This window comes from Mus caroli, unplaced genomic scaffold, assembly GCF_978045245.1.
Source record: "Mus caroli unplaced genomic scaffold, Mus_caroli_1 scaffold_12, whole genome shotgun sequence".
Lineage (NCBI taxonomy): Eukaryota > Metazoa > Chordata > Mammalia > Rodentia > Muridae > Mus > Mus caroli.
This window is the reverse complement of record NW_028227267.1, coordinates 4,320,834-4,336,034: the sequence shown is the minus strand read 5'-3', so window position 1 is coordinate 4,336,034 and position 15,201 is coordinate 4,320,834. Positions and strand designations below refer to the sequence as shown.

The 15,201-nt window shown below is 40.7% G+C and overlaps 1 protein-coding gene across 2 annotated transcripts in view; it reads left to right on the top strand.

Annotated features, from left to right (window-relative positions):
- The window catches only part of Nek10 (NIMA related kinase 10), a 233,251-nt gene that overhangs the window by 163,158 nt on the left and 54,892 nt on the right, over window positions 1-15,201 (top strand). For both annotated transcript variants that reach the window (XM_085828353.1, XM_085828354.1), the window contains one exon: window positions 13,220-13,257. In XM_085828353.1, the coding sequence (XP_085684479.1) occupies window positions 13,220-13,257 (38 nt within the window). The remainder of the gene's footprint in view (window positions 1-13,219; window positions 13,258-15,201) is intronic.

The window sequence follows — 15,201 nt, the reverse complement described above, 5'->3', positions numbered from 1 at the left end:
CTTGGAAAATTGTTTTCCAGCCTTTCATTCTGAGGTAGTGTCTATCCTTTTCTCTGAGATGAGTTTCCTGTAAGCAGCAAAATGTTGGGTCTTGTTTGTGTAGCCAGTTTGTTAGTCTATGTCTTTTTATCGGGGAGTTGAGTCCATTGATATTAAGAGATATTAAGGAAAAGTAATTGTTGTTTCCTGTTATTATTGTTGTTAAAGTTGGCATTTTTTTCTTGTGGCTGTCTTCTTTTAGGTTTGTTGAGGGATTACCTTCTTGTTGTTTCTAGGGCGTGGTTCCTGTCCTTGTATTGGTTTTTTTCTGTTATTATCCTCTGAAGGGCTGGATTCGTGGAGAGATAATGTGTGAATTTGGTTTTGTCGTGGAATACTTTGGTTTCTCCATCTATGTTAATTGAGAGTTTGGCTGGGTATAGTAGCCTGGGCTGTAATTTGTGTTCTTTTAGTGTCTGTATAACATCCGTCCAGGATCTTCTGGCTTTCATAGTCTCTGGTGAAAAATCTGGTGTAATTCTGATAGGCTTGCCTTTATATGTTACTTGGCCTTTTTCTCTTACTGCTTTTAGTATTCTATCTTTATTTAGAGCATTTGTTGTTCTGATTATAATGTGTCGGGAGGTATTTCTTTTCTGGTCCAGTCTTTTTGGAGTTCTGTAGGCTTCTTGTATGTTCATGGGCATCTCTTTCTTTAGATTTGGGAAGTTTTCTTCTATAATTTTGTTGAAGATGTTTGCTGGTCCTTTGAGTTGAAAATCTTCATTCTCATCCACTCCTATTATCCGTAGGTTTGGTCTTCTCATTGCGTCCTGTATTTCTTGGATGTTTTGAGTTAGGATCTTTTTGCATTTTACATTTTCCTTGATTGTTGTGCCGATGTTCTCTATGGAATCTTCTGCACCTGAGATTCTCTCTTCCATCTCTTGTATTCTGTTGCTGATGCTCGTATCTATGGTTCCAGATTTCTTTCCTAGGGTTTCTATCTCCAGCGTTGCCTCATTTTGGGTTTTCTTTATTGTGTCTACTTCCCTTTTTAGGTCTAGTATGGTTTTGTTCATTTCCATCATCTGTTTGGATGTGTTTTCCTGTTTTTCTGTAAGGACTTCTACCTGTTTGATTATGTTATCCTGTTTTTCTTTAAGGATTTGTAACTCTTTAGCTGTGTTCTCCTGCAATTCTTTAAGGGATTTTTGTGCTTCCTCTTTATTGTCTTCTGCCTGTTTAGCAGTGTTCTCCTGCATTTCTTTAAGTGTGTTATTAAAGTCCTTCTTGAAGTCCTCTATCATCATCAGGAGATATGCTTTTAAATCTGTGTCTAGCTTTTCCGGTGTGTTGGGGTGCCCTGGACTGGGCGAAGTGGGGGTGCTGGGTTCTGATGATGGTGAGTGGTCTTGGTTTCTGTTAGTAAGATTATTACGTTTACCTTTCGCCATCTGGTAATCTCTGGGGTTAGTTGTTATCGTTGTCACTGTTTAAAGATTGGAGCAGAAGCTGTGTTCCACTCACCAGCAGTCCCAAAATCTTGAGGCGGCGGTCGTGGGTAGCTGGCGGGTGTCAGGCAACCCTGCTCTCCTGCTACCCCGGCGCTGATCTGGCTGGATGAGGCCTTGGCCCTACTCAGGCCGGTTTCTGCTTCCCTAACTAATGCAGTCTCAGGTCCTGAGCACTTGGATTGGAGCAGAAGCTGTGCTCCACTCACCAGAAGTCTTAAGATCCTGTGGCGGGTGTTGTGGGTAGCTGGCGAGTGTCAGCAGACCCTGTGCCCCAGCTGCCCCGGTGCTTTTCTGACCGGAAGAGGGTTGTGGCCCTATGTAGGCCGGATTCCTCTCTCCCCAACCAGAGCAGTCTCAGGTCCCGCGTGATTGGACTGGAGCAGAAGCTGTGTTCCACTCCCCAGCAGTCCCAAAATCCTGCGGCGGGGGTCGTGGGTAGCTGGCGGGTGTCAGGCAACCCTGGGCTCCCGCTACCCCGGCGCTGATCCGGCTGGATGAGGCCTGTGGCCCTACTCAGGCCGGTTTCTGCTTCCCTAACTAATGCAGTCTCAGGTCCCGCGCAATTGGATTGGAGCAGAAGCTGTGCTCCACTCTCCAGAAGTCTTAAGATCCTGTGGTGGGTGTTGTGAGTACCTGGCAAGTGTCAGCCGACCCTGCGCCCCAGCTGCCCTGGTGCTTTTCTGACCGGAAGAGGGTTGTGGCCCTGTGTAGGCCGGATTTCTCTCTCCCCAACCAGAGCAGTCTCAGGTCCCGCGTGATTGGACTGGATCAGAAGCTGTGTTCCACTCACCAGCAGTCCCAAAATCCTGCGGTGGGGGTCGTGGGTAGCTGGCGGGTGTCAGGCAACCCTGCGCTCCCGCTACCCCTGCGCTGATCTGGCAGGATGAGGCCTGTGGCCCTACTCAGGCCGGTTTCTGCTTCCCTAACTAATGCAGTCTCAGGTCCCGCGCAATTGGATTGGAGCAGAAGCTGTGCTCCACTCACCAGAAGTCTTAAGATCCTGTGGCGGGTGTTGTGGGTAGCTGGCGAGTGTCAGCAGACCCTGCGCCCCAGCTGCCCCGGTGCTTTTCTCGAGAGGATTTTTTAAAAATAAAATCTAAAAATTAGTTAAGTGTTTTGTAACATATTATATAAATCAGAGTTAGTGGGTAAAAGTTCATCCAGATGCAGGGACTCTGTAGTCATGTCTTTACCATGTACTTATGAATCAGTGAACACAAGTGGCCAAAACATCCAAAACCCTGTTCCAGGGTGGCTGAGAACTGTCCTTAAAGCCCTTTTCTGTATCTGTGTCACATAGTGGGATATGCTGTGTGACAAGCCAGCAGGAAGCACAGTTTTCACGGCAGCTACAGTATAGACTGGGCAAATTGGCACAAGGCAGACCAGGGCGGGGCTGAGAATGGGGCAGATCAAACAACCCTGTCACACAAAGCAGAGGGAAAGAAATCAAAACGTTCTTTGCTCTTTTCCAGATGGTACTAATGGCTTCTCTGAGTTAAAATCAGAGAACTCTGAAGTATAATTTCTATTTCTCTTACAGGAACTAAGTAAAGCTAACATTCTTTTTTATTTACTTTGCTTAGGATTTTCCTCAGCTTCTTAGTGTATTAATGTGAAAAGTTGAATTAATCTTCTAAAATATGTAGAAACCAGAAGATAAATTTAAATATAAAGGAAGACCACGATACTGCATTCTGTAGTAAAGATAAATAGGAAAGTCAATCCTGTAGATGCGTTTGGCTTTTCTGTAGCCAGCATCACCTAGTGATGAGGTGAGGAGGAGATCCTGAGTGGCTGTGCTTAAACAAAACAGAGAGCATACTGAGGCAAGGGATTCTCAAATTTGATCCACACAGATAGAAACAGAAAGATTTGTGGGAACCATGAGTTCAAGACCAGCTTGGGCAATGTAACAAGAACCCCATCTCAAAAAAGAATCATCTTCTCATGTTACGGTCATTTATTACAGTCTGCCAGGTTTAGTCTGAACTGTGTGTGGGCTCTTCCTTTACTCTCCTGGTACAGTATGTTGCATACAGATGCTGATCCACAGATGTTTGTTGGATGCTTGTATTAGTATATTGATGAATCATCTCATTGCAGTTTCTGAGTTTCTTACTGTAAAAGGTTGAAATCTTGTTCACTTTCTTGAATTAATTTACTGTTAGCCATAGATTAAGGCCCACTTTTTTTTTTTTTTTTTTAATTCTGTAACTTAGGCAACGGGATTTCTCCATGCCTACATCCCTTCTGTTACCAAGGCAACAGGATGTAGATGGCTGGCTGCTCTGAAACATCTGATGTTTGCAGTGTCAGAGACTCTTGCAGTGAACTCCTTCTTTGTGAGCATGATTTCATTAGAGGGTGTGTTCCTGACTCCAGTTTTCATGGGGAGAGATGGCTGCAGAGGACCATGCAGCATCACTGATGTGACCACAAGGGCTCTCTCACTGTCTCAAGATCCATGGTCCTTCTCTCCCAGCAGCCATCTCACCATCTACGTGTCGCTACTCTGTGTCCTCTTCTCATTAATAATCTGGGTCTCATTTTGCTTTTATTAAATGTGTGTGCTTCATCACTGCCTACCAAAACCAACCAGGCCTCAGCCAGTGTCACCATCCAGCAGTCTTCCTAGCCACAGAAAATAAACAGTACTATCCAGCTATGAGAGCAGTGTCCCTTTTCTAAGGCAGTTCTAAGATTGCCTGCTTTTTTGCTTGTTTGTCTTCAACTATCAGTGCAATCTGAAGGGAAGGTGGGAATCTGGTCCCTCCTCCTCACAGTGTTATCAGCTCTGTTAACACTGCAGTGGGTGAAGACCTTGACTAAACACAAGAGCCCAACCCCTATCAAATTCCATGTCACAGCTGTCATAGTGATGGATATTGAGAATTCTAGCTAATTTGTATGTTATGATTGCAGTAAGCTCACAGGATGTGTTCTTAGTGTTGTAAGCCAAGCTTCTCATTTCTGATGATGTAGTTAAAGGATTTCCTTGAGAGAAAATTCTAGAGCATTGTCTATTTCATGGCCTGGATTTTAATGACAAAATAATTATCCAAGTAATTCACACTTTTCTGACAAAATAATTACCAAACCAATTCCCACTGTGCTTGCAGTTCAGAATGAAATCTATTTTAAAAGCCCTGGAATTTGGTTGTATTCTCTGCCTTACTGCCAACTGGAGTGGGTAGACTTATAGACTAAATCTTCAGTCATCACTTCAGACTCTTCAAGGCATACAAGCTGTGGACCAGGTCATACTGAATCCAAGGACAGGTAGAGGTCATGGCCTTCAGTATCCTTTCAGCCTCTAAAACACTGTTACTATCACCAGCTTTGGGAGCTATTTGTGCCCATTTTAAAACTTTCATTAGATGGGCTCTTCAATATGCTTCGTCTTCTCATCAGAAAATATGCCTGAAGCTTCTCCATGGTAAACCATCCCTGTGGACAGCTTGAGCTCTTGCGGGAATATCATTATCTAGAATCACAACACTCCATAGGTCATAAGCAGTCTCTGTGCTTCAGTCTAGACTTTCTTCAGGCTCTGTATCACTTCCACCATCTGTCCATCTATTGCTGGGCATTACCATGGCTTCCATTCACAGTGGATATATGCTTTTTTGGAGTTACAAGTGACTGTCCATCTTTGTGACTGATGATTTATCTTTGAAGAAATTAAGAATTTTTCTTCTGTATTGCACAGTAACCTCAGAAGCCCTGAGACTATGAGGATGGTTTCAATTCATTACTGGTGTGTAGCACAGGTTTCCAAGGAAACAGTGTGTGTGTGTGTTTGTGTTTATGTGTGTATGTCTGTGTGTGGGTGTGATGTTTATGTGAACATTCCCGAATGCTTATTTTTTTAAGATTTATTTTATTCTTATTTTTTAAATGGGATATTTTATTTGCATTTCAAATGTTATTCCCTTTCCCAGTTCTCCCTGAAACACCCTATGACATCCCCCCTGCTTTTATGAGGGTGTTCCCCCAACTACCCACCAACTTCTGCCTTCCCACCCTCAGATTCACCTACCCTAAGGCATCCAGCCTTCACAGGACCAAGGGCCTCTCTGCCCACTGATGACCAACAAGGCCTTCCTCTGCTATATATGCTGCTGGATCCATGGGTCCCTCCATGTATGCTCTTTGATTGGTAGTTTAGTCCCTGGAAGCTCCGGGGAGGTCTGGTTGGTTGATATTGTTCTTCCTATGGGGTTGGAAACCCCTTCAGTTCCTTCATTGAGTCCTTTCTATAACTCCTTCATTGGGGACCCTGTGCTCAGTCCAGTGGTTGGCTGCGAGCCTCTGTGTTTGTCAGACTTTGGCAGAGCCTCAGGAGACAGCTATATCAGGCTCCTGTCAGCCATCACTTTGTGGAATCCACAACAGTGTCTGGGTTTGGTGACTGTCCATGGGGCAGCAAGTCGGGTAGTCTCTGCTTCAATCTCTGCTCTACACTTTGTTTCTGTATTTGCTCCCGTGAGTATAATTGTTCCCCTTCTAAGAAGGACTGAAGCACCCACACTATGGTTTTCCTTCTTAAAGCTTCATGTGGTTTGTAAATTATATCTTGGGTATGACAAACTTCTGGGCTAATATCCACTTATCAATGAGTGCATACCATGAGTGTTCTTTTGTGATTGGGTTACCTCACCCAGGATATTTTCTAGCTCCATCCATTTGCCTAAGAATGTCATAAATTCATTGTTTTTTAATAGCTGAGTAGTACCCCATTATGTAAATGTATCACATTTTCTATATCCATTCCTCTATTGAAAGACATCTGGGTTCTTTCCAGCTTCTGGCTATTACAAATAAGGCTGCTATGAACATAGTGGAACATGCGTCCTTGTTATATATTGGAGAATCTTCTGGGTATATGCCCAGGAGTGGTATAACTGGGTGCTATGTCCCATTTTCTGAGGAACAACTAGTCTGATTTCCAGAGTGGTTGTACCAACTTGCAATCCCACCAGCAATGGAGGAGTGTTCCTCTTTCTCACATCCTTGTCTGCTTTCACCTGAGATTTTGATCTTAGCCATTCTGACTGGTTTGAGTAGGAATCTGAAGGTTGTTTTGATTTGCATTTTTCTGCTGACTAAGGATGTTGAACATTTCTTTAGGTGGTTCTCAGCCATTCTGTATTCCTCACTGGAAAAGTCATTGTGTAGCTCTGTACCCCAAATTCTTGAGTTCTTTGTATATATTGGATATTAGTCCCCGATTAGATTTAGGATTGGTTAAGATTGTTTCCCAATCTGTTGGTTGCCTTTTCTCCTATTGACAGTGTCCTTTGCCTTACAGAAGCTATGTAATTTTATGAGGTCCCTTTTGTCAATTCTTAATCTTAGAGCTTAAACCCTTGGTGTTCTGTTCAGGAAAATTTCCCCTATGTCCACGTGCTCAAGGCTATTCCCTACTTTTTCCTCTATTGTTTTCAGTGTCTCTGGTTTTATGTGGAGGTCTTGATCCATTTGGACTTGAGCCTTGTCCAAAGAGATAAGAATGGATCAATTTGCATTCTTCTACCTGATAGCATTCAATTGAACCAGCACCATTAGTTGAAAACGCTGTCTTTTTTCCATGAATGGTTTTAGCTTTATTGTCAAAGATCAAGTGAACATAGATCTGTGGATTAATTTCTGGGTCTTCAATTCTATTCCATTGATTTTCCTGCCTGTCTCTGTATCAATACCATGCAGTTTTTTTGTTTTTGTTTTTGTTTTAATCACTATTTGCTCTTGATGATAGGGGTGGTGATTCCCCAGAAGTACTTTTATTGTAGAGAATAGTTTTTGTTATCCTGGGTTTTTTGTTATTCCAAATGAATTTGCAAATTGCTCTTTCTAATTCTGTGAAGAATTGAGTTGGAATTTTGACAGGGATTACATTGAATCTGCAGATTGCTTTCAGTAAGATGGCCATTTTTACTATATCAATCCTGCAAATCCATGAGCATGGGAGATCTTTCTATCTTCTGAGATATTCTTTAAGTTTCTTTCTTCAGAGACTTGAAGTCCTTGTCATACAGATCTTTCACTTGCTTGATTAGAGTCACACCAAGGTATTTTCTATTTGTGACTATTGTGAAGGGTATGTTTTCCCTAATTTCTTTCTCAGCTGTTTATTTTTTGAGCAGAGGAAGGCTACGGATTTGTTTAATTTTATGTCCAGCCACTTTGCTGAAGTTGTTTGTTAGCTGTAGGAGTTCTCTTGTAGAATTTTTGGTGTCACTTAAGTATACTATCATCTGCAAATAGTGATATTTTGACTTCTTCCTTTCCAATTTGTATCCCTTTGAACTCCTTTTATTGTCTAATTGCTCTAGCTAGGACTTTGAGTGCTATATTGAGTAGATAGGGAGAGGGAGGACAGACTTGTCTAGTCCCTGATTTTAGTGGGATTACTTCAAGTTTCTCTCCATTTAGTTTGATGTGGGCTACTGGATTGCTGCATATTGCTTCTATTCTGTTTAGGTAAGGGCCTTGAATTCCTGATCTTTCTAAGACTTTTAACATGAAGGGATGGTGAATTTTGTCAAGTGCTTTTTCAACATCTAATGAAATGTTCATGTGGTTTTTTTGTTTGTTTGTTTGTTTGAGTTTATTTATATAGTGGATAACCTTTATGGATTTCTATATGTTGAATCATTCCTGCATCCCTGGAATGAAGCCTATTTGATCATCGTGAATGATTGATCGTTTTGATGTTTTCTTGGATTTCATTTAGGAGAATTTTATTGAGCATTTTTGCATTGATATTCATAAGGGGAATTGGTCGGAAGTTCTCTTTCTTTGTTGGGTCTGTGTGGTTTAGGTAATCAGAGTAATTGTAGCTTCATAGAATAAATTGGGTAGTGTTCCCTCTGTTTATATTTTGTGGAATAGTGTGAAGAGTATTGATAATAGGTCCTCTTTGATGGCCTGATATAATTCTGCACTAAACCCATCTGGTACTGGGCTTTTCTTGATTGGGAGACTTTTAATAACTGCTTGTATTTCTTTAGGGATTATGGCTCTGTTTAGATGCTTTATTTGACCCTGATTTAATTTTGGCACCTGGTATCTGCCTAGATAATTGTCCTTTTCATGCAGATTATCCATTTTTTTGAGTATAGGCTTTTATAATAGGATCTGATTTTTTTTTGAATTTTCTAAGTTTCTGTTGTTATGTCTCCCCTTTCATTTCTGATATTGTTAATTTGGATAATGCCTCTAGTTAGTCTGGCAAACAGTCTATCTTGTTGATTTTCTCAAAGAACTAGTTCCCGGGTGTGTTGATTCCTTGTATAGTTCTTTTTGTTTCTACTTGGTTGATTTTAGCCCTGCATTTGATTACTTCCTGTTGTCAACTCCTCTTGGGTGCATTTGCTTCTTTTTGTTTTAGAACTTTCCGGTGTGCTGTCAAGCTGCTCCTGTATGCTCTCTCCTGTTTCTTTTTGGAGGCATTCAGAGCTATGAAGGTTTTCCTGTTAGCACTGATTTCATTGTATCCCATAAGTTTGGGTATGAGATGTGTCTTCATTTTCATTAATTCTAAAGTCTTTAATTTCTTTATTTCTTCCTTGACCAAGTTATCATTGATTAGAGAGATGTTCAGCTTCTATTTCCGTGTGGGCTTTCCATTGTTTTTGTTGTTATTGGAGACCAACCATTGTCTGTGGTGATCTGATAGGATATGTGGGATCATTTCAATATTCTTGTATCTTGTTGAATCCTGTTTTGTGACTAATTATATGTTCAGTTTTGGAGAAGGTACAATGAGGTGCTGAGAAGAAGGTATATTCTGTTGTTTCAGTATGAAGATTTCTATAAATATCTGTTAAATCCACTTTGTTCATTACTTCTGTTAGTTTCACTGTGTCTCTGTTTAGTTTGTTTCCATGATCTGTTCATCACTGAAAGTGAGGTATTAGAGTCTCCCACTATTATTGTGTGAAGTGTAATGTGTGCTTTGAGCTTTAGTAAAGTTTCTTTTATGAATGTGTATGCTCTTGCATTTGGAGTACAGATGTTCAATATCAAGAGTTCATCTTGGTAGAGTTTTCTTTGATGAGTATAAAGTGCCCTTCCTTATCTTTTTTGATAACCTTTGGTTGAAAGTCTATTTTGTTCCATATTAGAATGGCTACTTCAGCTTGTTTCTTGGGACTATTTGCTTGGAAAATTGTTTTCCAACCTTTTACTCTGAGGTATTGTCTGTCTTTGTCATTGATATGAGTTTCCTGTATGCAGCAAAATGCTGGGTCCTGTTTTCATATCCAGTCTGTTAGCCTATGTGTTTTTATTGGGGAATTGAGTCCATTGATGTTAAAAGATATTATGAAAAATTGATTGTTGCTTCCTGTTATTTTTGTTGTTAGAGGCAGAATTATGTTTATATGGCTATCTTCTTTTTGTTTTGTTGTAAGAATTTTACTTTTGTGCTTTTTCTAGGGTGTAGTTTTCCTTCTTGTGTTGTAGTTTTCCACCTATTATTCTTTGTAGGGCTAGATTTATGGAAAGATTTGGTTTTATCATGGAATATCTTGGTCTCTCCATCTATGGTAATTGAGAGTTTTGCTGGGTATAGTAGCCTGTGCTAGCATTTGTTTTAGGGTCTTTATGATATCTGCCCAGGATCTTCTGGGTTTCACAGTCTCTGGTGAGAAGTCTGGGTAATTCTGATAGGTCTGCCTTTATATGTTACTTGTCTTTTTTTCCTTACTGCCCTTAATATTCTTTCTTTGTTGCGTGCATTTGGTGATTTGATTATTATGTGGTAGGAGGAATTTCTTTTCTGGTTTAGTCTATTAGGAGTTTTGTAGGCTTCTTGTATGTTCATGAGCATCTCTTTGTTTAGTTTAGGGAATTTTTCTTGTATAATTTTGTTGAAGATATTTACTTGCCCTTTATATTGGGTATCTTCACTCTCCTCTATACCTATTATCCTTAGGTTTGGTTTTCTCATTGTGTCCTGGATTTCTAGGGTGTTTTGGGTTAGGAGCTTTTAGCTTTTTGCCTTTTCTTTGACTTTTGTGTCTATGTTTTCTGTGGTATCTACTGCACCTGAGATTCTCTCTTCTATTTCTTGTATTCTGTTGGTGATGCTTGCATCTATGATTCCTGATCACTTTCCTATGTTTTCTAACTCTAGAGTGGTCTCCCTTTGTGATTTCTTTATTGTTTCTATTTCTAGTTTTAGATTCTGTATGATTTTGTTCAGTTTCTTCACCTGTTTGATTGTGTTTTCCTGTAATTCTTTAAGGGTTATTTATATTTCCTCTTTAAGTGCTTCTGTTTACCTGTGTTCTTCTGTATTTTTTAAGGGAGCTATTCATGTCCTTCCTTATTTCCTCTATCATCATCATGAGAAGTTATTTTAGATCCAATTCTTGCTTTTCCAGTGTGACAGGCTATTCAGAACTTGATATGTTTGGAGGGCTGGGTTCTGATGATGCCGAGTAATCTTGGTGTTTGTTGCTTATGTTCTTGCACTTGCCTCTCACCTTCTGGTTATCTCTTGTGCTACCTGCCCTTGCTCTCTGTGACTGGAGCCTGTCCCTCCTGTGATCATGGCTGTGTCAGAACTCCTCAGAGTACAGCTGTCTCTGTGATCCTGTGATTCTGGGATCCTGGGATCCTGAGATCCTGGATGTATCAGAGCTCTTGGGAGTCAAGCTGCCTTTGGGATCCTGAAATCCTGTACTGGCTAAGCTCCTGATAGCCTGTGATTTTATGATCCATGGGCATGCTAGAACACCTGATATTTGAGCTTTCTCTGGGTGTTGTGTGACTGGGTGCAGATCTAGCACTCAAGGTCTGCTTAGGGTACCAGCTCAGACTGGAAGAAACCCATGCCACTGACCTGGTAGAGATTCCTGCATCCCTGGTTCCCACTGGTCTCACTTGATTTATTTTATTTTTAATATGTGTCTGTATTCATGTGCATCTGTGATTATATGTGCCCACTGAAACCAGGAGAGTGTACTGAATCTTCTGGAACTTAGAGTCATAGGAGCGTGTAAGCTGTCTTATATTTTGGGAATGGAACCTAAGTCCTCTTCAGGAGCATTATGTGATGAGCCATGTTTCCAGCCTCCACCTTAAAGCTTACTAAAAAGCAACCTAAAATTCTAGAAAGCAGTTCAAAACTTGGGGCAGCTGAGCATAGTTGCAAGATACAGGTCCTGTGTCCTTTTGCATAGACACTTAATAGGAATATTTAAAATAAAAGACCTTTTAGGACAATGAAATGACCATCCAGCTAACTCAGTTTGTGTATTACCTGCCTTCCAAAACCATACATAAACACAAATAAAAGTTTTCCACAAGTTGCATTTTAATTCACTTCTAGGTGATAAGAGCCGTGAGGTATCAGATATAGCAGCTCAGATACAGCAGCTCAGATACAGCAGCCTGGCTAAAGCAGTGGGTAAGGATGGTGACTAACACCTCCTATAGAAAGGTCTGCAAATTTTAATATGCAGATAGCTAGGCACATGTGTTGACTTGAACAGTCAAGTGCAATGGAGGTACCCCATTTTGAATGTAAAACAGTATAATTATTATTCATTTAAAATATTTCGGGGCTATTTGGTAAAATAAAATACAAGATTAATCTCACCTTTTTACTTTTTGAAAATGTGTCTCCCTAGAACGTTTTAAGTCAGTGGTAAAAGGAGGTAGAAAGCATTAAGGGGAGAAATCATTTGTGAGACTGAGATTCAGGGACTTTTCTAGCAGGTAAACTGGACTGGTTGGTAAATGCATGCCAACTGTGTTATGCATAATAACTTAGGTACAAGTTACAAGTGAGTACTGAAAATCTGTGATTAAATCAAATAGTTGGAGCAAGACAACTGTCAGCCAAGCGTTCTGAGAGTCCGCACATGCAGGGCTGCTGAGCAGAGTCCCACCATGCTCCTCACTCGTGTTCACCAGGTACCTGCTGGATCCTGTGGCATCATGTGGCCTGTTAGGGTGCAGAGAACTACTAAGAAATAGGCTTCACATCCCACTTAGAAGGGTAAGAGGGAAGGTTGTTCATTAGTGTACCTGATAAGGATGAAGGCCACACAGCAGAAGGCTCTGGGGCTGACTTTTAAAATGATCAGACAATCTAAAATTCTGAGACAAGGAGGAAGGATTTTAACAGCACTGGAGACTCTATGGGAGAGCAATTGTTACAATATAAATTAATTTCATCTCATAGAAATATATGGGGTTTAGTTTTTATTTTTCATTTCAAGGACAAATCATGGAAAATACAAGACATAAAAAGTTAATATTAGTTGTTTTAATGCACAAATCACAGCCAGTCAAGATTTAGCTACATGACAAGTTTGAGACTAGCCTGAGCTACATGAAACTCTGCAAATCACATTCATTATATGTGTGTGTGTCTGCTTATATATACACATATATACATATATATATATATACTTAAATATATAATAGATGTTCATACACACACACATATATACGTATGTATGTAAATATACATTTCTCTCTCTCTCTCTGTGTGTGTGTGTGTGTGTGTGTGTGTGTGTGTGTGTGTGTGTGTGAGATATATCCCTGGAAGAACAAGGTGTATCTGTTAACCATTAGATAGTCCATCCTACATTCAAAATGTTGATTTCTCTCTTTACTGAATACAGAAAAATGTAATTCTCAGTAACTGTTCATCATTAGGTAGAACTTTCCTAATGGCTCTTGTCTGATTCTCTTTCCAGGGACTTTATTGCTGGACTAGGATCAAGACCAAGACCAGGTAACTCAAACTGACCGCTGTTAGGCCTTCCTGAAGGCCAGTGTGAGTGAGCTTGTCAGTTCACCACTCTTACCCTTTCTCTTCAGCTTTGCTGCCTCTCCACCTGCTTGGGAAAGTGCCACACCAATGCCCAGGGACCACTTAAGGAAGGAGAGGACAAGTCAGTGCAGGGTGGCAGTTCCAGAGCCTGCCTGCTGTGACTCTCCACAGTCCCAAACATCATGGCAATCCCCAGCAGATCATTTTGATATTAAGTACATAACTACTTAACACAAGTTGAGCCTAATGTATCTTGAATGATCCTCCAGGGAGAACTGTGACACACAGCAGAATTCTGACTGACTTGCTCACCACTGCTGCAGGTCAACGGCACCAAATGAACAAAAAATTTAGGCTGTTTTTCCAAAAATTGCCTTTCTGCCTTCTTGAAACTATTAATTACTTAAGCTATAAAGTATGTATAACTACTCCAAAAATAATGACAGTTTTATATAGGTATTTGAAAACTCAACCTCTCCAATGCCAGGAGATTCTCCCCCCACCTTTTTTTTTACTTGACATAGTTTTTCTTTTTTTTGCTCTGACACAGTTACTTTTCTAGACAGTTATCTTTGTTTGGTTGAAATGAAATTATTCCATAATTTCTTTAAGTTAAAAATTATCTTTAGAATTTATTTTACCTGTATTAGTCTGTCTGGATTTATGTATACCTGCTCTGGTACATGCATACAAGCCAGGGAGCCACTGAGTGGTATCAGGTGTCTCCTTCAATGGCAGTTACAAGGGATTGAACTCATATCACTGGGCTTGAAGAGCAAGGGACTTTACCCATTGAGCCATCTCACCAACCCCAAATTATGTCATGAGACATGAATGTGTAATGATGCTGTAGGATGAGAAGGATATGTTTCTAATTTCTAGTAAGGACAATTAAGGAAGACCAGTGCCCAATAGTAACCATAAAATTATCCACTAAGTGTAGGCAGTGCCACAGATGCTTGATGACTCTGCTTCAAACCTATGAAAGAGTAGGGTGCTTGAGCAGCATGTTCTATTTTAATATACAGGCTATTTGGAATTACTCTTCCGTGCAGTTTCACTTTTACTCCTTAATTAATCTTGTTTGGTTTATTTAATGTTTTCACTGATAATGTGGATGGAGTTTCAGTAATTTTAGGCTATGTGTCTCCAGTCGTTAAATTTCCTTGGAAAGTGTTACAGACTTTCACAGTTTAAGGCTGTCACAATGTCAGCATAGATGCAAAGTAAGATGGTTGTATTGTTAAAATGCACAAAAGTACCACATGGACCCTCACTGCCATGCTGCTAGCCTGGCAAAGGTGAGATAAGAGTGTAATAAGTGTGGGTCTAGATAATTGCTGTTTTCATCTCTTTAACAGTGAGAGCAGAGCTCCTACACATGCAAGCAACCATGGGCCTGTGCGGTTCATCATAGGGATTCATTTTTTCTGAAGGGTGGGTTAAGTTTATATGGTGTAAGGTTTGGTTTTAAGAAAATGATTTATACTGCAAATTTAGTTATGATCTCTTTATACTTTGCCTTGCCTGAAAGCTGCTGTTACTTGGAAGAGAAAACATTCAATACAGGCCTCTGCCTGCAGCTCTAGGCCGTTGTCACTGTCCATGTGGCTTCTGCCCTCCTTTCTTGCTGAACACTAACTGTATCTTTCATAACACTGCACAACCAGGCCAGAGCTGGCTGATGATGTCGCTTGTGAAATTCTTGTGCTTGGAGGCATCTAGTCATGTGTGCCTTCCATCGTGCCGGAGCTGGGTCCCATGTCTAGTAGAGGCCTCCTCATTCATTACAGTCCTCACAGCCACGTCCACTCCCTGCCCCCATTCCTGGCCGGTCTTTACAAAGGTCTATTTCCCCTTGTTCAGGAGGCCCTGCTTCCTCTATTGCTATTTTGTCTGCTTATC